The sequence below is a fragment of the Gordionus sp. m RMFG-2023 genome, chromosome 2 (genome assembly GCF_954871325.1).
Source record: "Gordionus sp. m RMFG-2023 chromosome 2, tfGorSpeb1-WG-v2, whole genome shotgun sequence".
In the NCBI taxonomy this organism is placed as follows: Eukaryota; Metazoa; Nematomorpha; class Gordioida; order Chordodea; family Parachordodidae; genus Gordionus; species Gordionus sp. m RMFG-2023.
This window is the reverse complement of record NC_088776.1, coordinates 53013705-53038607: the sequence shown is the minus strand read 5'-3', so window position 1 is coordinate 53038607 and position 24903 is coordinate 53013705. Positions and strand designations below refer to the sequence as shown.

At 24.9% G+C, this 24903-nt stretch overlaps 3 protein-coding genes across 4 annotated transcripts; 2 read left to right on the top strand and 1 right to left on the bottom strand.

Moving 5' to 3' along the window:
- The first annotated feature begins 2930 nt into the window (after positions 1–2930).
- LOC135923825 (transcription elongation factor A protein 1-like) lies at positions 2931–4444 on the top strand. Of its 2 annotated transcripts, none has more exons than XM_065458781.1 (9): positions 2931–3070; positions 3123–3188; positions 3227–3335; positions 3378–3602; positions 3643–3696; positions 3768–3922; positions 3967–4113; positions 4160–4231; positions 4274–4444. In XM_065458781.1, exons 1-9 carry the CDS (start codon positions 2990–2992, stop codon positions 4280–4282), a joined length of 918 nt encoding a protein of 305 aa, XP_065314853.1. In that variant the 5' UTR covers positions 2931–2989; the 3' UTR covers positions 4283–4444. The 2 variants fall into 2 exon arrangements, with proteins under 2 accessions (XP_065314853.1, XP_065314852.1); XM_065458780.1 differs by having other exon boundaries at positions 3375–3602; positions 4274–4442.
- A 7943-nt stretch (positions 4445–12387) lies between these two features.
- Positions 12388–17297, top strand: LOC135923785 (transmembrane emp24 domain-containing protein 10-like). Its single transcript, XM_065458726.1, has 5 exons — positions 12388–12614; positions 15034–15151; positions 15400–15473; positions 16428–16554; positions 16886–17297. Exons 1-5 carry the CDS (start codon positions 12438–12440, stop codon positions 17005–17007), a joined length of 618 nt encoding a protein of 205 aa, XP_065314798.1. The 5' UTR covers positions 12388–12437; the 3' UTR covers positions 17008–17297.
- A 329-nt stretch (positions 17298–17626) lies between these two features.
- Positions 17627–24169, bottom strand: LOC135923201 (sulfotransferase 1B1-like). Its single transcript, XM_065457822.1, has 6 exons — positions 23885–24169; positions 23034–23248; positions 22085–22214; positions 20213–20304; positions 19040–19214; positions 17627–18241 (listed from the first exon to the last, which is right to left on the bottom strand). Exons 1-6 carry the CDS (start codon positions 24051–24053, stop codon positions 17877–17879), a joined length of 1146 nt encoding a protein of 381 aa, XP_065313894.1. The 5' UTR covers positions 24054–24169; the 3' UTR covers positions 17627–17876.
- Between the last annotated feature and the right edge of the window lie 734 nt (positions 24170–24903).

Below are 24903 nucleotides of genomic sequence, written 5' to 3'. Positions count from 1 at the left end.
AATAAACTAACATTCTATTCGATCAAGCGCCTTGGTAATTTACTATTAATTTCTATTTATACTGGACAGAATCCAGTCGAGCCCTAGACTATGTTTGACCCATCTCGATCGTGCCCCATTTTTTTAATTTTCAAACATGGATCAATACCTAAACCCACTTTTGAAAGAAATATTTCAGGCAAAATTTTGTTAGGTCCAGAATAGTGTTGTTGATCGCCAATTTTATTCAAATTTTGAGTCATAAAATTTACTTCAAATTGAGCGGCTCTATGGGTCGGCTCAATTTTTTTTATATTTTTCTCGTGGAGTAATAATGATACCAGAGAGATTCAAAATAAATTTGTTCCGACTCTAAAGCTAACTTAAGGGACTCATTAAGCCCCTCAATTTAAAGTATTAAAAATCTACCTTTTAACAACACTAATCTAGAACTGTAAAAACTAGGAAAATAAATTATATATGAACAATTAATTTGACATTCGTTTAATATTCTTTTTTTCTTCATTCCCTATAGGAAGATTTTCTTGAGTGATAAATATGATATCATTAAGGTGCCATAAAATAAAACAATTAGGAAAAAAATAAAACAGCATAATTATATAAACTCTAGAGCTATCGAATTTAGTCAAAATAGTAATGTCGTTACATTTTGTATCTTGCATTTATGTTTTTAAAGTAACCCTGTTATTTTATTTTTTGAGATAACGACAGAGAGCTTTGGGAGACTATGTACGATGCCAAGGATTTTGCGATAAATAATTTATCTAACTTGTATTTCATAATTATATCATATGATAGCTACTAGGCTACAAAAAAATCAAACACCACACATGATTTGGCCATTATTTTAGTTATAGTGAAAGTTTTGCCCTCTGAGGTGGCAAGGCATACGAGGTGAGATGATAGACATTATTTAATATATTAACAACATAACTATTGAACATAAATAATACAAATTAAATATAAATCTAAACAATACAAGCATGTATATATAATGGGAGTCATTATTTGCATATTGGTATCTAGAAGATAACGCCCAAATTTTTTAAAACTAAATTTGATGATATGGAAGAGTAATTTTGTCGTGTCCAAACACTTTGATAAAATGTTGAGCGGAAATTTTTTTTATATTCGTTAGATATTTCCAAAGCAGCATTTAAATTTTTAGATCCAACAAATTAGAAGGCTTGCACAGTATCTACCATATTCAGCGTCCATATGAGCGGGAGGGGTAGGAACAGTTTGCATCCTATTTTTTGAGGGGGTAAGCTGCTTTAATGGGGGTAGGATAAATTTTTTGGGAGGGTTATCTATTAAATTTTGACATGAAATAGGACAAAATTTATTGCTGTAAATATTAATACTTATATTATAGTATTATTATAATACAATTCATCGACCAAATCTATATATTGCAAAAAATCATACACATTGTTTTCCAAATAAACTATCCTTTTAAATGTAATTTAAAAGATTTAGATATTTCAGCATGCTCATAATCGCATAATAATTAATTCATTGTAAATAATGGAGGCTTTAATTGAATTTAAATCTAAAAAATAAATTCTTTATATTCACAAAATATCGATAGTTGGTAGTAGAGATAGATTTATTTAAGTTATCCTTTATAAATTCTTTGAAAAGATTATCAATAAATAAATAGGTGAAAATAATTATAAAAAGACATCGCCGCCGAAGGCGGCGAGGATTTTTTAGAGGGGTAAGCAAAGGTTTTTGAAGAGGGTTTGCATCCAGTAAAAATCCTCTCATGTAGTCGCTGACCATATTCATATCATTTTCGTCAACTTATATAATAATTCCTAATGGGAGCTTGATCTTTCATATATGTGTTGTATATAGAAATATATTACATATTTACCCAAGGAATTTAACAAAATAGGAGCAATGAGCAAGTCATTTCAAAAATTTGTGTGAGTTTAGTATTCTTTCTTTTCATTACTTCAGTCAATACTCTAAATAGGTTTTACAATTATCCTTCTATTAATCAAGGCTGCCGATTTTCTTTCTAATGCATGTCAATTCGAGGTTGGTATATCGATCATTTATTAATCAATAATTAAATAATTTATTTACAAAGTATAGTAAAGCGGTACCTTTTAAAAGCTTTAAAATCTGTTATTGTACAAAGTGATACTGCATTAATAATAATTTTTCAATAATATTTATTATCTTTATGTTATTTGGTGATTAGCTGATCTATTTAGATTTGAGTTATTAATCAGTCTAATGAAATATGACTTTTCAGCTTCAATAACATCAAAGGTTGACAAATCTTTAATCACAAATTCTGTTCAAAAGTTTATTTTGGAGAGTTAAAATATATGGTTATTTTTCAAAAAAAAAATTTCTTATTAAAAAGAAAATTTACATCATCATTTACTGATAAATTAGAACTAACATGCTAATCTTTTATTTATAATTTTAATTTCATATAGCTAATTGTCGGGTACTTTCAGATTATCAGTATGTAGATCTTCTTCACCCTCTATCGCAGAATACTCTTGACATAATTTAAAATCAAAATTAAATATTTAAAGGTCTGTTCTTCGACTTCTATCTTAAGATCTTCTTCGTTTTGCCTTTTTCAAGATATATATCTAAAAAATCTAATTATATAATTATGATTACGACGATTTTAAATTTTAATTAAATGAATGCAAGTTGAAGGATTTAAATAAGTCTATATATTCATCTTAATTATTCAAATTAAATTATAAAATTAAATAAATAAATATTTTTGTCATTTTAAAATATTGATTAATTTTTCATAATGAATAGCTAATTTTATCTATAATGTAGTGCGCTACTTTCATTACTACTTTAGTAACACTGGTATGTTGTTTTCATTTATTAAATAATATATATATATTTAGTTCATAAATGTTTACTGTGGATATTTATTTTTATTACTAGTTAAAATGGCGTTACTAAAAAGTGTCTCATTAAAATTTGATAAAACAAATTTATAATGAAGCAAATTATGAGCTGCGAATCAGATGTATTAAAAATTGGAAAAAAATTAGATGAGATAGTTAAAAATGAGAATTCAGTTAATAATTAATGATTTTGTTTTAAATTTACTTATATATATATTTATAAAGGATCAAAATCCTCTTGATTTACTTAATTTACTCAATAGTCTACCTATAACATTGGAAATTCTTCAAGTATGTTATACATTTATTTTATTTTTTATTTAAAATAGAAAACGCGAATCGGAATGACGGTTAATTCTTTGCGTAAACATACCACTCATGAAAATATTGCCAACTTAGCTAAATTTTTAATAAAAAAATGGAAAAAATTATTAACAGGTAAATAAACAATTTTAACACTAAATATTTTTTTTACAGCAGAACAAAATATAAGCAAAGATAATAAAAATCAAATTAAAAAACTTAATATTGAGAATGATAAACATTTAAATTATGAAGTTCAAACATGTATACCACAGACTTTGTCACAAATGAGCTCAGAAATTAGTCCTTCTAATTCTCAAGATTCTATCAATTTCGAAATAACAAATGATCCGATAAGAATTAAGTGTCATGAATTATTAATTAATGCATTGACTTATGCAGGTATTTTTAATTTTAGATTTAAAATCTATAATTAATTTAGATATGCCATCTGGACCATTGGATCCAAAACAAATTGCTATTCGTGTTGAAGAAAATATCCTTTTTAAATTATAGTTTTTTTAAATTTATAAGAAAATTAATTACCTTAATTCAAATTAAATATACCTATTTTCAAAGAATTTAGCAATACAGATTTTAAATACAAATCTCGTATAAGGAGTAAGGTGGCAAATTTAAAAGATTCAAAAAACCCTCGATTAAGAGAAAATGTATTATTAGGGCACATCACTCCAGAAAGACTAGCAACTATGACAACTGAAGTTTACATAATTGATATATATATATATTTTACATTTATAACTAGGAAATGGCAAGTGATGAAATGAAGATATTAAGACAAAAATATACAAAAGATTCAATAAATGATCATCAAATGTCTATAACCACTGGGACTCCAACTGATTTATTTAAATGTGGTAAATGCAAAGGAAAGAAATGCACATATTCACAAGTTAATATCTAAATAAATCATATTATAATAATATATATATATCAAGATTCAAACAAGAAGTTCAGATGAACCAATGACCACCTTTGTTTATTGCATAGATTGTGGAAATAGATGGAAAGTTATTAAAATTTTATTTATATAAATTTTATCAATTTCTTAGTTTTGCTAAAGCTCCACGAAAAATATATGTTTTAAAATTGTGTCAAATTATATTTATTTCGAAGCTTTTTATTGGGATAGATTTACATATATACAATATATTTATATAATAAATAAAGATGGCATAGCAATATTACTATATTTATATAATAAATAAAGATGGCATAACAATATTACTATATTTATGATCAATAATTAATTTTTTATAACATAATAAAGTTTTACATGTGATGGCATGAAAAAGTAAATAAATTAAGTATAACTATTTAAACGTACAATTTATATATATAATATAATTGATAAAGGAAAACTAAAATAGTTAATTCTTTATAAACTACACTTCATAGCCAGCCATCAGATAAATAAATATAATGATAGATCAATTTTTCGTGATTAAAAAATATCTAACTATAGATTACTTTTCGCAAAACATTAATTCAAATTTTAAATATCTACTTTAAGAATGGCAACAAGTATAACCGGATATATTACATAAAATTTTGACTTATAATAAAATATTTATTTTATCTAATATTATTATAATAAAACGACTACTTATTAGTTATTTTTATTTCAAAATAATCACATCAAATTTATTAATTTTTAATTCGAATGTTCCATTCTATTTTTAATATAATATATATAAATAATATTTTATATGATTTATTAAATTTCCTTCAAACATTTTAAAGTTAGATTTCCTCAATAAACTTCTTTGTTGGTTTACGGTTTCTTGGTGAACAACGTGATGCGGTAATAGATTTTATTACATTTTCTTCAAACATTTTAAAGTTAGATTTCCTCAATAAACTTCTTTGTTGGTTTACGGTTTCTTGCTGAACAACGTGATGCGGTAATAGATTTTATTTCATTTTCACTAGGATATCCCCGGTGATCCTAACACTGCATTTCTTAATTTATTAGGAATAACCAATCTCCCATTTCATTCTATAATATCACGTCACGATCGACTGAAAGCTCTTCCCGTCGATTATAAAAATTAACTATTTCTTATCTTTATGACGATCAAAGTTTCGCCAACTTTGCTGAAAGTGTATTGTTACTTTTTTTAATATTAAATCTTGCTTCGATTCTTTTCGTATAATATTTTCTGACAATTGCATATCATCCAAATTAATACTTCGAATATCCAAAGCATGTTTAGAATCTTGATTCTCTTCCGTGTCTAATATCTGAAGCCTTGATAATGCGTTGGCGATTACATTTTTATTACCAGGTCTATATTCTATTGTAAAATCATAAGAAGCCATCTTCCAGGCCCAACTTGTCAAACGATTATTAGAAATTTTAGGTAAATCGCGTTTTTCCCCAAATAATTGCTCTAATGTTTTATGATCAGTTCGAAGTAAAAATTTTCTACCATAAATAAATGAATGAAATTTTTCAATACCAAATAAAAGTGCTCGAGCTTCTTTATCAATAGGAGCGTAGTGTTTCTCTCGTCGGTTTAAATAATTTAAAACATATTGACTTAATTTCCTTATAAGATAAAATTTCGATCGATTCAGGATAACAAAAACGGTCCACCAACTCATTATTCTTATTGCCTAAAAATGTTAAAAATATATCTTAATATTGACATTCAGATTAACCGAAAACTGGCTTCCCATTGAGAATAATATCTAGAAATTGAAGTATTGTTATCGAATTTATCAAATTTAATTGTAGATAAATCCTCCAATTTTTTTTGACTCTCAATTTAAGGAATTATTTTCTCCATTTAAGGAATTTTCTCCATTCGTCTCCATTTATAATAAAACGACTACAACTACTTATTAATTATTTTTATTTCAAAATAATCACATCAAATTTATAATTTTTAATTCTAATGTTCCATTCTATTTTTAATATAATATCTATAAATAATATTTTATATGATTTATTACAATTATATTAAATTGTTATTAGCTATATAATATATTTAGAAGGATTCCCGGAGAAATAACCTAAGGAAAAAAGATCCGATAACGTGAAAAAAATCCTTCAGCGATAGGCTGATTTCAGAAATAATGCATGCATTACTACAAACCGTGAAGATATCTGCAAAAATATAAATTTGTGAATTTATTCCCCAATTCCATAAATTATTACTACCATCTATATTTACTAAAATTTTCACATTAGTAAAAAAAATTGTTTATTTTAACCCGATTGTAGAGAAAATGATTCTCGTAGAATATTAATTGCATTGCCAATAGGATAATAGAATGATGAAAATAAGATAATCCTATCATTCGAATCAAACGGGGACACTGATTTACTTAACGCCCTATTTAAATATTAATGAAGTAGATTATTATGTTTCTTTTACGTTAAAAACACTATTTTATATATTCTTTTCATATTTTAATTTATTAATTTTTTATATTTTTCAAAACACGAATATTCTTTTTAATTATTATTTTATAATTCAAAAAACAATTCATTAAAGGAATAACACACCTCTAGAATGAATATACAAAATTTATCAATAATCAAAAAATTAACTAAACATTTATAAAAAAATTATAAAAATAAAATAAACCAAATATTGACACCTCACATCTATTAAAATTTAATCCCATTTCTTCCTTCAATTTTTGGTTTTCAGAATCCATAAAGCAATTGTCTTTGTATTTATACTTGAGGAATATCTTTAATTTCTTAAATCTTAGTCATTTTTTAATCATTAAACATTAATCACTTGTCATATCTTACAAATTCTTCGTCTGCCATTGCCTAACTTTAGGGTGAAAACACCGGCTTCGAGTGGAGACAAATGTCTGTGAAATAGGGCATAATATTAACCGGTACAATTGGGACGAAGATCGTTCTTTAACAACAGAGTCTTATCTGGTACGGTGAGATGAAAGCCACTTTTACATAGCAATATATTCAATAATACAAACTCTCCTTAAACTATATATACCCTTCTAAAGAAACATCCCCACCCTCGCAGCGATATTTCAACATTATTAATCACATCTGTTAATACTGATACTCCATATATTCTAAAAAAGAATTACTTAATTTATTAATGCTCAACTTCCAAATATCAAAATCAGCGTCTACATGAGCGGGAGGAGTAGGAACAGTTTAGGCGTCTACATGAGCGGGGGAGGGGGGGGTAGGAACAGTTTACATCCTATTTTTTTGAGGGGGTAGGGGGTAAGCTGCTTTAATGGGGGTAGGATAAATTTTTTGGGGGTTTATCTATTAAATTTTGAGATGAAATAGGACAAAATTAATTGCTGTAAAAATTATACTTTTATTATAGTATTATTATAATACAATTCATCGACCAAATCTATATATTGCAGACAATCATACACATTGTTTTCCAAATCAACTATCCTTTTAAATGTAATTTAAAAGGTTTAGATATTTTAGCAAGCTCATAATGCCATAATAATTAATCATTGTAAATAATGGAGGTTTTAATTGAATTTATTATCTAAAAAATAAATTCTTTATGTTCATAAAATATAGATAGTTGTTAGTAGAAATAGATTAATTTAAGTTATCCTTTAAATTCTTTGAAAAGAGTATCAATAAATAAATATGTGAAAATAATGAGAAAGAGACACCGCCGCCGAAGGCGGCGTTTTTTTTAGGGGGGTAGGCAAAAGTTTTTGAAGGGGGTTTGCATCCAGTGAAAATCCTGTCATGTAGACGCTGCCCCCTTCAAAAATTTTTGTCTATTCCCTTAAAAAATCCCCGCTATCATTATTTTCACCTATTTATTTATTGATACTCTCTTCAAAGAATTTATAAAGGAAAACTTAAATTAATCTATCTCTACTACCAACTATCGATATTTTGTGAATATAAAGAATTTATTTTTTAGATAATAAATTCAATTAAAACCTCCATTATTTACAATGAATTAATTATTATGCCATTATGAGCTTGCTGATATATCTAAACCTTTTAAATGTAATTTAAAAGGATATTTGGAAAACAATGTGTATGATTGTTTGCAATATATAGATTTGGTCGATGAATTTTATTATAATAATACTATAATAAAAGTATTAATTTTTACAGCAATAAATTTTTTCCTATTTCATCTCAAAATTTAATAAATAACCCCCCAAAAAATTTATCCTCTCCCCATTAAAGCAGCTTACCCCCTACCCCCTCAAAAAAAATAGGATGCAAACTGTTCCTACCTATCCCGCTCATGTAGACTCTGCCTAGTAGAATACCCCCCTTAAATGCCTACCCCTTACCCCCCCCCTCTAAATACCTAACCCCACCTCTCTCCCCTTCTTTGGATGCAAACTTTTCCTATCCCAGATGGAATCCAGACATGGATCCAACTCAAAAAAAAAATATCTATTCACGATGGTACAAAAATACGTTTCTAGGTTTCATTCATAAAAAATAAAATATCGGTTTGAACCTTTAAAAATTTGTTTGAAGACTTTTGAATACAAACCTGCATTCAAATTAAGTAGAGGGAAGTACTATTTTTATTTCTCATTATTAAAATAAAAAGCGCATGCATAAAATTTTCATTATTTGTACATTATCAATAAATATTATTAATTTATAAATATGACAGATAAATATCAGTTAATATTTTATTATTGAACAATATTTATTTATTTAAAATATTTTTATTGAACCTCATAATTAATATATTTCCAGAGTTGAGCAGTACCGCGAATACTTGTATCTAATATACAAGATACCTTTGTATCTTGTACTCAGTTTTGACATTTTTAGTAAGGTACTACTACCTGTAAATAAAACTTTATTCTGAAAAGAATCCTGTATTTTTTCCATTTTCTTGACCAATGATACAGATACTTTTAAATATTCTTGTTTAAAAAATTTACATATAACAGAATATAAATTTGGAGAATCATGTATTAACTTCCTTATTATTTTTCTGCCATTTGAATATATTGACATCTTAAATCAATTTGAAATTTGACAACTCATATTAAGATAGATAGATAAAAAAAATAACAACACCAAAATGAAATAAATAAAGAATATATTTTATACATAATGTAACTCGATAGAATATCATTAACAATTTTATGTAAACTTTTCCATAACACTAATGGTATTGAAGAAGAAGGTAGTTAAAGTGAAATTATGGAAATAGGTCCCCCTATAATAAAAGGACAATGTACTGGCTGAATAATGTCAAACCTATACAAAGAAAAAATGATGAAGGGTTCAGCACATTATACAAATTTTGCTAGACAACTATCGGTCAAATCACATTATTTTTAAAAAATATTTTAGAATAATGCTTACCATACAGATGTAATATATACATATAGAAAAATAATGAAAATTTTTCCGTGTATAACGCTGGCAATGCATTATTCAGTCATTGGATCGGTTATGAGTCGGTTATAGAATGTCAGAAACCTATCATTTTTTTAATTTTTAGGTGTTCCATATGTTTTTACACCGCGCTAACAATAATCATTCAGGTTTCCTAATATATTTTAATATATATGTATTTAACGCCCTCTTTTGGAGATAAATATATTTATTTTAAATTTGAAAAATAAAATTTGAAAAATAAAATTTGAAAAATAAAATTTGAAAAATAAAATTTGAAAAATAAAATTTGAAAAATAAAATTTGAAAAATAAAATTTGAAAAATAAAATTTGAAAAATAAAATTTGAAAAATAAAATTTGAATTAATAAGCTAGTAATTCCTTTTTAAATTAGGGACACTATAATTATGTATCATTTTTTATAAATCCACTACCTGATTTCTGACATCTCCCAGAGGTCCTAATCAGCGTAGCCAGATCTCCCGATTTTAGCTTAAATCTCCCGATATTTTACTTTAGTATAAACCAAAACACGCCTTCTATTAATTTACGCTTTCTCCCGAATTTTATAGCTTACTTCCGATTTTTTTTAAAAAAACTCATGTTTTTTTATAAATTTTTTAAAATAGGTTAACAAGTAAAATCTACCATTTTTTATTTTAATTCAATCATAAATTTAAAAATGTTTGTTTATTTTTTATCTATATTTTGAGAAAGGAAAAAAAAACGAATTCTAAAAAAATATATAAAAATTTTTTTCAATCTCCAAAACTTTTCAATTTAAAATATATTAATAATATTTAATTAATTTTTAAGCTAAATTATGATATATCATATAATAATTACTTCCTTTGATTATGATGATGATTTGCAAAGGTGAAGTAAGTATTTTTTATAATTTTTGGAAATAAATCTATTATAATGTTGTAAACGAACGTGAACGAAGTTTATTTTTTTGGAAAAAATGATGAATGACATTCCTTTTTTTTGACAATTGCGTTCGTTTTTTACGTTCGTTCAATTTTAGAAAATCTTCTTAATTTATTTATTTAAAAATATAAAATATTGATTTCATTATTTAAAAATTAATCAGAAAATTTTAATATATTTTTATTAATTTATATAAAGAAAATATGGAGATGAAAAATGAATGTCAAATTGCCGGTCAGGATGAAAATACAAGGAAGACATAAAAAATTTTACAGTAATTTTATTAACAAGAAAGAATAAGGAAAAAAAAATGTGAAAATTATTGAAAGTAAGGATGGGAGTATTTTATTTTAAATAAACTTATTTTTTACTATATATTTAATATCAAAACTACAAAAATCACAGAAAAATTTATTAATTTATTAATTTCTTAATAAATGATAAAATAAATTCAAGTTTTTATTGATTTTTTATTTGCTATATTTTTATATAGATAATTGAATTTTACGAGTTAGCAGATATAATCGACAATAAATTAATATTATAAAACATTTATATATTTTTATCCGAAATTAAATTGAATTACCTCACTCATAGAAATGGAAAGATTTTTGTGGATTTTAAGCAAAGTTTGTAAATTAAACACAATCGAGAAAATTGAAAATAATGTATTAGTTTGCTATAATGATAAATAGGTATGACAACAATCGATATGCGATGCTTCAAAAAGGACTGTAGAATTATACTTTACACTGAATTGGAAACATTTCAAAATTGATATAAAAATATACAAACAGAAACATGGCTATGTCAAGGATTGATTTTATCAGTCATGTGCTTTATGTGGATTAATTGCGATATTTTCGCTATGAAAAAATTTTAAAAAACCTCGGAAAAAATTTTGATTCTATATTAAATGTCGCTAACTTTAAATTTATATGATATTTATATGAAAATAGTCATAATTATTTAATCTTGAGCGCTTTTTGACATGAGAATTTAAGATTTTCCAAAATATATATAAACTCGTCAAAAAATAGAGGGTATTCTTAATAGTAAGGAAAATTAGTCACGGGCCGTTTATTTAAGGGAAACTTTAATATAAGATATCTTTCTGATTATTTCCAAAATGGACCAAAAAATATTAATATATATTTAATTGCAAAAAGTGGTATATAGATATTTTTATTAATATAGTAATTATTAATTTTATTATCTTAAGCACTGATTGACATAGTTAAAAGTTAAGATTCTCCAAATTATTCATAAAATTTAAGATTCTCCAAATTATTCATAAAATTTAAGATTCTCCAAATTATTCATAAACTCGTTAAAATTATAGTGTATTAATATTTAGTAGTAAAGATTAGCCCCTGGCAGATTAAAAAACATAATTTTTTTCATAAAAAACAATGCTTGTTTTGAAAAAATACGTTTTACTTCAAAGATTCAATATTTTGTTTTGAATAAAACAAAAACGTTTTTGAAAAAAATAGTTTAGTAATATAAAAATTATTGAAAAAAATTATTTGTTTTAAAAAACATTTTGAATTTTTATTTCTCTATTTCCCCAATAATTGGGGAATATAGTTTTGATTTTTCTCTATTTCACCCATAAATAGGGTATAAGGGTATATAATTTTTTATATCTACCCCTATAAATTCTATTTTCAATGGGGTATATATATTATCTATTTATCCCATAAATTCCATTTCTTCCCCCATAAATATAATATAATTTTTCTATATATCGCCTTAAATTCTATTTGCATCCTAAATATGGTAAGCCCATAATGGGGGTATTCAGCCAGAGTGGTGTTGAGATGATTGAGGTCGACAATGTCGATCGAGATAACATTTAGCATAAAACGTTTTTTTTATGTAAGACGATTTATCATCAATCCATTTTTTCAATTTAGAAACACGCATGAATATATTGACGTTGTTCATAATTTTGCCCATTTTCTACAGCGATTTAACAGCGATTTGGGTAGATGTCTTGCCAAATACAAAAAAATGCTTCCAAGAAGAAGTACACAAGGATGTTCCAGTTGTAGGGGAATATGAAATAGATAATCTTCATGGAAACCATGTTTCTATCTCGGTAATGTATAATTTGCTATATATTTATATAGAGCCAATAAATATAAGAAAATTATTTGAAAATAATAACTAAAATATTACATAATCTATTTGATTATTAAGGAATTTAATCCAGCTTTTTTTAAACTTTTTACTTCTAAATATCACTAAATGTTATTAATTTAATTCATAATTAACGAGAAATAATATATTACAAATATTATAATTAGTTGATCTTACCATTTGTATGAATTTATATATAATAACTCAACTCTAAAATACAACAATATTTCTTCAAATTTTTTCTTATTTTTAAAATCACACATTATATTATTTAAAGTGTTGCAAATTGGTGTTAAAGTTTAGCATGTTATTGCAAACATTAGAAGCAAAAAAAGTTAATATCACATAATTTTATATGAAATAGCATCAATTATATAATTAAAATATTCATTTACAACAATTAAAAATTATTTTTTGGTAATTAGAAGATTTTAAATTAATATATATATTTAATCATCTCTTTGGTCCAATATAGCAAAGCTAAATATTTACAAGAGCTGATGATAAAATGAAATATTTGTTTCTTTCCAAAATTTTAGAAACTATTTTTAATACTAACAAATTTAAATATATTTTTGTTATATTAAATTTACAATTTGCATATATAGGAATGCATAGAAAATATAAAAATTAATATGCTCTGATTCTATATTGAAATTATTGTCTTAATAGGGATTTATCTTCTTTAAAAGGTGGGGTTCTATGGACCCAGCATAATTTCCATTGGGTTCAGTACTGACCCAAATTAGAATTCTTTTTTTTAAATGAGATTCAGTGTGCTGCCATAAAGTTTATAAAAATAAGGTTCGGTATAAATTTAAATGAGTATTAAATTACTAGGGCTGTGTCGATTTGACGTTTTTAAAAAATATCGGATTGGGCTGATATTTTTTAAAAGAAACCGATCCATTTTTATTTTTTTAGGTTAATTTAATGTTTATACGATTATAATATTTTCTTTAAAATAATTTATTACATAAATAATTAATTAATAAAAAAGAACCAAAATTTATTTAATGGCTAACTCTAGATTTTAATCAAAAGTAAATTATCCCAAGCTTGGAAATTTTCTCCACAAATTACAGAAAGGTCCGGGCATCTATTTTTATGTAGTTGGGGCAATGGCTAAATGCTGATTAATTCTGCTCAATCTTCAGAAACCTTTTGGAGAAAATTTGTTAACATTAAGGCCTTTTAATTTATATTAGTTTCTTTCAAATTTGCGCTGCTATCCTTTTAAGAAAAACCCTAAAATGATACATGGTTTAGCCGATTTTTTAGTCGGCTATAAATTAGCCTAAACGCCTAAAAGTATCGTAATTAATTAGGCTATAATATTTTGGCTAAAATATTGATTTCACCCTTTTTAAAAATATTCCAAATCCAGCCTTAAAAACACTATTTCAGTCATAATCGCTTTTATTTTAAATGAGATTAATTTTTGGAGAATGAAGAAAAAAAATATCATTCTTTAAAGGCTAGTTGGTATTTTTTTTTGAATAGGAATCATTCATTTTTCTATGATATAGATAATAAATAAATCGATATAAATATCGGATAGTAATACCCGGTCCTATCGGTGAAAATAGTGAATCGACAGCCCTATAATTACCTAAACTATCGATCAAACAGAATGAGGTATGTAAGTTTATTTCGAAATCTTTCGGTAGCTATTTTTATTACACCTAAAAAATTTGAAACAAACGGTAATCAAGTGAGGAGACCTGTATCGCAATGCATTAGGAGTGCTATTCTCCTCTATAAAAAAATCAAGTTTTGGGCGGATTCTTATATTCTTTACTTTTCCTTTCGAAGAAATAAATAATAAAATGACTTAAATTCCTGAGCCTGGTTAGGGAATTGGGTTCGAGTTTATAATAACTATTTTCGGGTTTGGGGAAAAAAGGGTTCGGTTCCTGTTCAAAATCCTGTTAAAAGGCTTCTTTTCCATATTATTCTTTTTTTCTCGATTTTTTAAATGCGGATCAGAAGATAGTAGCTTAAAAAAGAGTCCTTATAAATTCATTTAGTATTCATATATTTAACTAAACCGTTTGTTTACCACATTCTCAATAGCCTTTGCTATCTCCCAATTTGGTAAAAAAAAATAAGTACAAATTCTTCATAATAACAATTATTTGGATCATAAAATTTGTCATTTATTATTGCTAATTAGACTTATAATAGTAAGGTTTGAATTTAAGAATATTCAATTTTTCACATTTAGGCTTAAAACTCAGCAGTTTAAAGATTTGCCCACCCCTATTATAATTCCTATATATAATGTCACTTTGTTAAAGTAATACCATTCCTTGTTCCCTCTTAAAACGATATATATATATATATATATCCAATAATATATTTTTTTTATATTAAAGGTCACTAATACCAAAGATCATTCATTTTACCAGAAAGATGAAGGCTCAAAGGCGAAATTTTCTTTCACCAGTGATGAATACGATGTTTGCGACATTTGTTTCCAAGTCAAATCACAACGTTTTATCAATATTATATTGTTTGTTTATTTATTTTTAACACATCTAAAAATGATAAGTGGAAGAAATTTGAAAGTATATTGAATATGCTTTGAGAATTGAAATAAATTTCATAAGATGCGATGATTTTTTTTTTCAAAAAGTGAATTAATTATAAAATGTTTAATTTTTATTGCTCGACTTCTAAAGACAGATATTGTTAACATTTTGAAATTAATATTTATCCTACCATTTATTTATTTTTTTTAGAGACAAATCCCCAGCTCTTTACACCTATATATTTTGAGATGAAGCACGGTGTAGACGCCAAAAATTTTGACGATGTAAATAATATATTTTTTTATTTGATATCGGTTTCAAATTATTATATTAGATGATATAAACTTTTAATATACCCTTCTAGGGGCACGTTAACTATTAAGATTCTTTTACATTATACTACGACTCCTCTTTTTTTAAGCTACTTAAATGAAACGACTAGATAACTGCATTGAGTCTAAATATAATTAGGCCTGACCAAAAAAAGCCCGGCCCCGATAAAAAAATATCATAGCCAGAACCAAAATTATTTTCAAAAATAAGGCTCACCTAAGACCAAAGTAAATTCGAACCCCACGGTTGTCGGGTCTGACACCCCAGAAATGTTCAAAATATTATTACAAACTAAGTTTGCGTAAAGTTTTATGCATTTTTAAATTGAATTATTTTAAGATATAAATATTTAACGAAGGTAAAAGATGCACATTTTAATATTTAAAAGGAAAAAAATTATTATTAAAACGAGTTTTATATTTTGTTCCGATATTTATTAATTAAATATTATTATTATTGATGTTTTTTATAATATTATAAATATAATATTTAGCACTTTTCTACTTTTAATACTTTCTACGAAAATTTCCTTATTTTTAATTCTTATTCAATATAAAATATTATAATTTATAATTAATTTAAGGCCAAAAATGTCCAAAATATCATATGGAAATTTGATTGAGATATAAAAGTTTAAAAATTAGGGTCCCACTTACTACCGTTATTTTTTTCACATCCCACTCAAGGGTTCAATAAATTTGTAAATTATAAATTTTTAAAATAAATTTTCAGTTCTACTGTCATTGGGGAAAAAAAATTGTAATCCTAATATATAATCCATCTAATATATCCTAGAAATAAGAATGATAATTTTTTAAGAATAATAGAAATGTGATATCAAAATTCATTTTTTTAAAAAATACACCTTTTATATTCGTATAACCATGTATATATATATTCCTTAGTTGGGTGCCGCCGCTAATTTAAAACCACTGGAGATTGAAATGAAGAGGTTAGAGGATCTATCCTATGAGTTGGTCCGAAATTTGGTCGAAATGAAAAAAAGGGAGAAAGATATGAGATCTAACAATGGTTATTTTTTCTATAATTTTTTTTTTTTAAAGTAACTATTTTAATCGGAAATTATAAGCATTGATATTAACTTTTAACCCCCTGTCCATTTTGATTAAAAGGTGATATATTAAATGGAGGAGGGTTAATTGTGATTCCACTATATCTTACTTCAACGGTCCTACCTATTCGAAACTTTTTTTTCTTAGAATAGCTAAATATCATTGTACAATCGAGGAATAGATATGCGGCCAAATTACATTATTAATTTTTTTTTATCATTCATTCATTATTTTGGTCATTTTAAAAGGATCTAATACATATAATATTTTACATTTTCACAATCACACAGAATCAACTAGCAATCGGGTGTTTTATTTTAGCGTTTTCGGGATGCTATGCTTGTTCTCTTTGGCCTTCTGGCAAGTCCTTTATCTGAGAAGATATTTCAAAGCCAAAAAATTAATAGACTAATCAATCAATAGTCTCATTTCCTTCCTCACAAAATGCGAAATATAGATATTTTTTTAAAAAAATTTGAACTACCAACCATATACACCTTCCTTTTTTAAACCCATATAATACCTAATTTATTTTTTTATTTATGATTAATAGTTTTAAATCACAATCAACATCCTAAAACATTAAATCATTATTAAATTGGATCGTTATCTAAATTGCTTTATATATTTTTTCTTCTTCTAATCATATTTTCAATTATATTTTACTCTCATTCGTTATTTTATCGAATTTTTGTAATTGACCTAAATATATGAATTTTAAACCGATTTTAAAAAGAAATTCCCTATCTTAGCCTAATCCTACTGTTCATGCCTATCTCCTTTTTAAACCCTTAGATATGTGATGATGATAAATAAAATATTTTTTTGAACTACTATTGAATTTGCATAAATTTTATTTAAATAAATATACAAGTTTATAATAATATCTATAGTATATTATCTCTACAAATACAAATAATTAATATGAATATATAATTTAGGAAAATAACTAGCTACCATCAATTTAATATTGTTAGTTATAATATGTATATATCTTTAAAAAAAATAGTTATTTTTAATTGTTATGAAAAGGATATAATTGTAGCGCAGTCGTCAATCATTTTGAGCTTATTTAAATAAGTATGCACAATATAGTACTAGATATATATTATTTTTGAAATGCGCATTAAATACGATAATATAATATGTATAATTAAATGGATTAAGTATTAAAATATGGAGGTAAGGAAAAAAAATAATATATAATAAAAATTGTATATTTTGTTTTGGAGATCATTGCCTACAATTTTTTTCCCCTTACACTTTTTGACCTCTTGAGAATCATCGGACAATAAATAAAGGTGAAGTTGGAGATGTACTTAACAATGAACGTTCATGGTATGCGAAGACATTATTATTGATAAATTTTATGGAAGATTCATAGTTTATAGAATTGAAGGCGTTATCGGTGGAGGAAGAGGAATATTCATTTTCCTGCGGTGATGAGTTGGTGATACTGAGAGGAGTGGAATTTTTAGCCGAGAAATTGGTTTTCTTATTTGGCTGGTTAGGCAGAAGGCGAGGTTGTAGAGGGATTTCAAATTCGAACTTGAGGTTGGTATACTGCCCCATTTTGGCATGATACAAAGACATGAAGGCTTGGTTATCCTGCTGGTCAAAATAGTTTTTCCAATCGCCGACTATACCTTTATATTATTTAGTTAATAAGTAAAAAATAATATATATACACAAATATCCAAAACGATGATCATCATAGGACAAATAATTTATATTTACTAAATTATTTTAAATCAAGGTTTTTAAATTTAATTTAAAATTATCATATATTCATCATCAAAACGATGATCATCATAGGACAATTAATTTATATTTACTAAATTATTTTCAATCAAGGTTCTTTTAAATTTAATTTATATACGATTCTTTAACTTTTTATCAAATTAAATATTTACACTTTTATAAGTTTTAAGTGTCTAATTTTCTCATGTTTATTATATGGAAATAGAAACCTTAATGGATATTGATGATAAATCTTCCAATTTTAATTATTCCTAAATTAATAATAGTTCCAAAAATATTCTTAAAGAAATAGTAAATTTAATTAAAGTACAAAAAATGAAGAGGTTGAAAAAGTTATTTCATAAGAGCGAATATTTACTTTATAGAGAAGCTAAGCTCTATGATTAACTAATTGATTAATTCTTAAAGTTTAAGAACTGATTTGGAGTCTCCAACGACAAAAACAATTGTAATAATATTATATTATTAACGTTAATAGTAAACTGATTTTACGTGAAACCTAAAATATTCAATATTTTATATATTATTCTTTTTAAATATGAAATTTTCCAGTTTTTCCCTTAATTTTAAATTTCTCGAGAAATTACACTTAAAGTTCAAAACCAGAAATTCTCTTTGAGGATTATTATATATATCTATGCCTGCCATTCAATAAACTAAATAAATTTACAAAAAAATTAAACCTTTTCTCATAAAGTTTCCTTTGGATTTATCGAATATTGGAATCCAATCGCGATTAGCCTTTTCATTCTTTTGCATGGATTCGAATGAACAATGGTTTAGCACTTTGAAGATTTGCTCGTCAGATAGATCGGCTCCCAAGAAATCTGCGATTTTTTCTATATTTTCTCGGAAATTCTTTCAAATTTTTTTTTTTAAAATATATATATATAAATATCATGACTATAAATAGGGCCAATATTTATTTGATTGCCCGGGAAAAGTTTTATAATTTAATTCTTCCTATCAAAATTATTTGCAATTATTCAGTTTTAAAGACTTTGAAGTAAAGCCCTTTCGAAGAATTCCTTGACCTGTAGCCAGTCCCAATTTTTTATTTTTAGGATCGAGCTACGCCTGGTCAGTTTGTAAGTTTAATATGAAGTAAACGCAATTTTATAAATTTAAACGAGACAAAAAAGAAGTGATTAATAACTTTTATCCTAAATTCTACCAAGCGAAAAAAATCTTTTTAGCCACAAGCCAAACTTAAGGCTCTACAATAAGGTAACTAATAACCTAAATTAATAGGGAAGGGTGAGTGGGGTGAATTCTTATTTGATTTATAATGATCTGAAAAAATGGAATGAAAAGAAACTTTCAAAAAATAAATTATAAAAAATCTGCCTTTAGGATAGGGGCAGGTTATACATCGTCTATCCACTAAGTTCTAATAGATACTAGCGGCTAATTTTTAAAAAAAATTAATTTTCAGGGATTTAAAGAAAAACAATTAATAAATATAAGATTGTGTTTTTTCGGGGAATGTATTATTTTTTCAACTTTGAATCATTTTTTGAATGCGTTTTTTTTATAAATTTAAAGGTCTGATTTCACCTAAAATGTATTCCAGCAAGTTTAGAATACCTGTCTTATGAATTGTATACATTTTTGCCATTAGTCTTTGAGTCATTTATAATTTATATAAAAAAATTTATGGAAAAACGAATATAGATTATATTAAGTTCAAAAGTTCATGACAAAATCGCCCGAAATTCATAGGTTAGGTATTCCAAATATGATGTTAAAAAAAAACTTACTCAACAAATGATTTATAGTTAAAAAAAATAATACATTGCAGGAAAAAAAGACATTACCATCACATATATAAATGATAATGTGATGGATGATAATACCTTTTTCATATCTTCGTATTTGAGGAACAAAATGTTTTTCTCTGTTTGCTCCCAATATCCTATTACATGGTCGAACCAGGATCCACAAACAGCTTTATTTTTATTTTTTTGAAGAACATAAAAAAAATTGAGGATTTAAAAAATATTCCTTTTTACATTATTTTTGTGGAAAAATCATATAATGAATGGTATATTAATTAATATTCATTTTTTAACTGCTTCATAGTTTTTCGAATTTCCCGTTGAAAACAATTTAAGAGAAACATTACCAAGATTATTTATAATAATAACAATATTTTTTGATAAAAAAAATTAAGAATTTAGGGTCTTAAGAAATAGCCTGGCAGGAACAGACTTGAAAATAGGGGTAAAAAATCTGTTATTTTTTTTTTTAAAAAAAGTCAAACTCTATAAGAATATTAACAAAATATATAGTATTAAAAAAATTTAAGGGCTAATAAGGGGAAGGGGATGACATTATTTTTTAAAAAAAACTTAATTATTTCATTTTTGAGCTTTCATGTTTAAAAATTCTGGTTATATTTTGGTGATTTCTTTTGATGAATGACAAAAAAATGTAAATCATCCTTTAATCTTCAATTTTTGCTTTTTTTTAAGGTGAATTTGTTAGGCATAAAATTCGTATTAATGAATTAATCATTATATATATATATATAAAAAAATTTTATATTACCATATAATTCGCTCGCAACTAAAAATGTAACGAGTTAAAAAAAAAATCAAAAAATTTTTTCCACGGTTTTACAAAGGTAATTTGAACCCCATATTATAATTTTTATCCCAAACTTTACAAGATTTTATTAAATACGAATTTATATTTTTGAAGAAAAAAAAACACTTAAATGACGTAATAACTACATTAACAAAATTTTATTTAAGGACATTATAAAAAGGTAATAAAGTAGCAGCAAAAATTTTTTATAATAAAAAAAAATATAGGGTGAATTACGTTTTTTTTAATGCTAATTTTTTTTTTGACTAGATATGACGTCAGGAATAATTTAATTTTTTTTTTAGCAAAAAAATATGTAAAATTTGGTAGGGGAGGGGGTGAGGGTTTAAATTTGTCATCTTTTTAAATAAATGATAATATAATGATTAAATTGTTTTACCAAAAAAAAAATTTCCCGAAAATAAATTATATTTTTTGACCAATAATATAACTTCAACAATAAATTAATAACTTTTCAGATAGAGAGGGAGAAGAAAGCTGGATTTTTACTTTAGAAATCATGTTATTACCAAAAATAAATTATTTTTAAAAAATTTATTAGATTAGTGAATAAAATTATTTGTCGAAATGAAAAATTCGAAAGTAATTTTAAATTACACGAAAATATATTCCAAAATTATTGAATACTCAAGGAAGATTATTGGCAAATATTTGAAATTATTTATAGGTATCCAACATATAATCTTTGTATAACTTTTTTTTAAACTTTAGTTCCATATCTTTTTAATGGTTTTTTTTTTAAATTTAAATTTAACGATCCATTTTTTCATTTATAAAATATTTTCAAAACAATTTAGTTTTCGAAGAAAATAATGGCTTTATTTATAGGAATGCGAAGGATAAATTATTATATTAGTATTTTAGTTTGGTATAATATGCATAACATTTCACTTCAAAGATTATATAATTCTTTTTAAATAAATTAGGATTTTTCTCCAGAGAATTAAATTTCTAATCATTCTTTAGTTAAAAATTATTTCTTCTTGTAAAATATATTATTATTATTCAAAATATTTTACTCAGCATATTTAAAAAAGAAAAGAAAAATATTTTAAAAAATGTTAAGGGGGCCATCTCCATTTCCGTTAAAATTTTGAAAAAGAAGTTATAAATATTACTTTTGCCTGCCGAGAATAGAGCTAAGAAGTCCTTGAAGGAGCCAGAAAAATTTCCTAGATCTTTAGCCATCCTATGATGATGATAGAACGAGACCGCCACATCTTTAGGGTTTCTCATCACGTATATAACCTTTTTTTTAAATAAATAAAAAGGGAGTTTATATATACTATGTTGTATTTTTTTTTATTACACAATCTTTCTTATCTTTATTAGGCTGAATTATTTTTTTGAAAAGTTCATACTGCGGCTATTCCCGTACCTTTATAAAAGTTATGAGATTATATGACTTTGAAAGAAATATCTGAATCAAAATCTTTATTTAAGATATATAATAAGAACTTCGATATTGAATTAATCTTTAAATTTTTTTCAAATTTATAATAGTCGAAATTCTTTTAAGAATTTTATTAAAATGACTTTTTTTTATGGACTCAAAAGTTATCTAATAATTGCATGCTAGAAATAAATTAACATTTTCTACTTTATATATTTGAAAACTAATTCTTTTCGTTTCTTTTAAATATTCATTATTATATAATTTTTTTTTCTAAAAACATAATATCTTTACGGTTCTCGTTCTAAATCGCTAAAAAAATTGAGAATATCGGTTATATCTCTTAAAATTTTTGTAAACTTGAAATTTATATCAATAGATGTTAGGAAAGAAAGTAAACACTTAAATTGTGTTTTTTTTCTTCATTTTTAGCGATTTTTTTTTGAAACTTAATTTTAATACAAGTTTCCCTAGTATTTATTAATATTTTTTTTTTGATATTACTTTTAAAATTTTCTACCCAATTTTTAGCGATTTAGATGTTATTCCTTTTATACTACTTATTTAGATTGAAAAAGTATTATGTCTTTAAAAAATCGCCATTTGTTACAATTAATCTCATTCAAATGCTGAAAGAAAGTTTAAAAAAAAACAATAAATGAATTTTTACACACTTTGCAATCTCCTTTCTTGATGGAATCTGGTAACAAGTGGAATGGTAAATGGGTGCCAAAGATTCTAGGCGACCCTAGATCCTCTAGCAATTTGAGGGATCTGTTTGGCGGGGTCTCCAAATGAATCACCCTTTCCGATATGTCCAGACTTTTAACGAAAGGAATATTCACCTCACTTTTGATGAGAGAAACTATTTCAGCCGTCCAAGTGGTACCTTAACGCGCAAAAATATTTTAATAAAATGTTTTTATTATATTATAATTTAATAGATATATTAATATACACTTTGGTAAGAATGGGAGTAAAAAAAAGGCTTTGACAATAAAAATAATCTTTAGAAACCTTTCAATGAAGTAATGCAGTTTTACTAAAAAATTTTAACCTAACGAAGTTATCATTCCAATTTAACTAGGTAAAAATGGAGCATTTAGAAATCGGTACTAGAAGCCTAAAACCGCTCAAATTTAAGAAACCAAAAAAAAACCCCTACTTTTCAAAGTTTTCAAAATGGAATTACAACCCAATAAAAAAAACTAATATTGTTAACAACCAAAACCCCCTTTAATCTGGTAAAAATGAATATTAATATAAATTATTTTTATAAAAAAAAATTAGTGTTGTTAAATGGCTCGATTTTTTAAAAAGGGCTAAAACCCAAGGATAAAATATTTTAGCCAAAAAATATTTACGCGGCCCTGGAGATTTTGCTCATATATAGCAGAAAATTCTGGACATCTATTAAACGAAATCTCGAGGTTTGCATAACATTTTTTGGCTAAAATATAGGGTTAGCCGTTACTAATTTTTTTTTTAATAATAATTTCAAAATATGTTTTTTTTTTACAAAAACCTGATTTGGGAAAAGTAGCTATGAATATATCATCCTTGCGCACTTTGAAACTTTGAATATCGTTCAGAACTTCTGGTTTGAACAGAAACCCGGGGTAGAGAATGCCCTGCCATATGTGAGCTTCCTCAATTTCCTTCACGTAGCATTCGTATTTTTCGTTCAATGTCATTAATTTAAATTTTTTTTTAATAAAAAGTATTTATTTTATAATTGAATTTTATTTTATTTTTAAATTTAATTATTTTTAAAAAGATTGAGTGTCGTTTACATTTTCGCCTGTCGCTTTTTATACTTGATCCAATCATTATTTTTTTTATTATTAAAAAAAAAGATTTAAAAATTAAAATAAAAATTAGATAAATTTATTCTTTTAAAAATATAATAATTAAATATTAGTAATAATGATTTATAAAATAAATAAGAATTATTATTATTTATTTTATTTTTTTTACCTTTTGTAAATTATATAATAAATAACTAATAAAGTTATGTATTATAATAAGTATAATTTTTCAAAATTTATATTTTTTTTCTTATTTTCTCAATTTATTTCAGAAAAATCTATAATTTTTTGATAATTTTGATTTATCCAAAATAAAGGAAAAAAAGATAAGAAAGAAATGTTTTTCCATTATTGTTTTTCTTACCCTTTATTGTTATTTTTATAGAGTTATTTACCGGAAAGATTGCTTCAAGTGAGTGGATTGAGACTGGGGTCTTTGCTAGCCATAGTTAAATTTTTTGATTTTTACCAAAAAAAATAATAATATATGAACTACATATAGGGCAATCCAGCTATAATTTTTTTTTATTTTATTGGATCATGTTATATTTTTTAAAAAAAATTTATAACAGCAATATATGATTAATATTTTTGTACCCTTCAGAAAAGGGATAAGAAAAATTAAGAAGAAAAATACCCCCTATTTTGCATAAAATAGTAATTTATTTATTTTTTTAAATAAAAAATGTAGGGTTAAAACTACCTTAAAATAGAAGTGTAATGATTTTTGAAGTTT

Excerpts from the sequence above, each read along its gene's own strand:
- LOC135923825 (XM_065458780.1), top strand. The coding sequence starts at position 2,990 with ATGAAGCAAATTATGAGCTGCGAATCAGATGTATTAAAAATTGGAAAA. Across the intron at positions 3,189-3,226 it reads TAACATTGGAAATTCTTCAA|AAAACGCGAATCGGAATGAC; the intron begins GTATGTTATACA and ends TATTTAAAATAG. Across the intron at positions 4,114-4,159 it reads AGAAATGCACATATTCACAA|ATTCAAACAAGAAGTTCAGA; the intron begins GTTAATATCTAA and ends ATATATATCAAG.
- LOC135923785 (XM_065458726.1), top strand. The coding sequence starts at position 12,438 with ATGAATATATTGACGTTGTTCATAATTTTGCCCATTTTCTACAGCGAT. Across the intron at positions 15,152-15,399 it reads TTTCCAAGTCAAATCACAAC|AGACAAATCCCCAGCTCTTT; the intron begins GTTTTATCAATA and ends TATTTTTTTTAG. Across the intron at positions 16,555-16,885 it reads AGATATGAGATCTAACAATG|AATCAACTAGCAATCGGGTG; the intron begins GTTATTTTTTCT and ends ACAATCACACAG.
- LOC135923201 (XM_065457822.1), bottom strand. The coding sequence starts at position 24,053 with ATGACATTGAACGAAAAATACGAATGCTACGTGAAGGAAATTGAGGAA. Across the intron at positions 23,249-23,884 it reads AGCTACTTTTCCCAAATCAG|GTACCACTTGGACGGCTGAA; the intron begins GTTTTTGTAAAA and ends TTGCGCGTTAAG. Across the intron at positions 22,215-23,033 it reads TCAAGAAAGGAGATTGCAAA|GTTATATACGTGATGAGAAA; the intron begins GTGTGTAAAAAT and ends TTTAAAAAAAAG.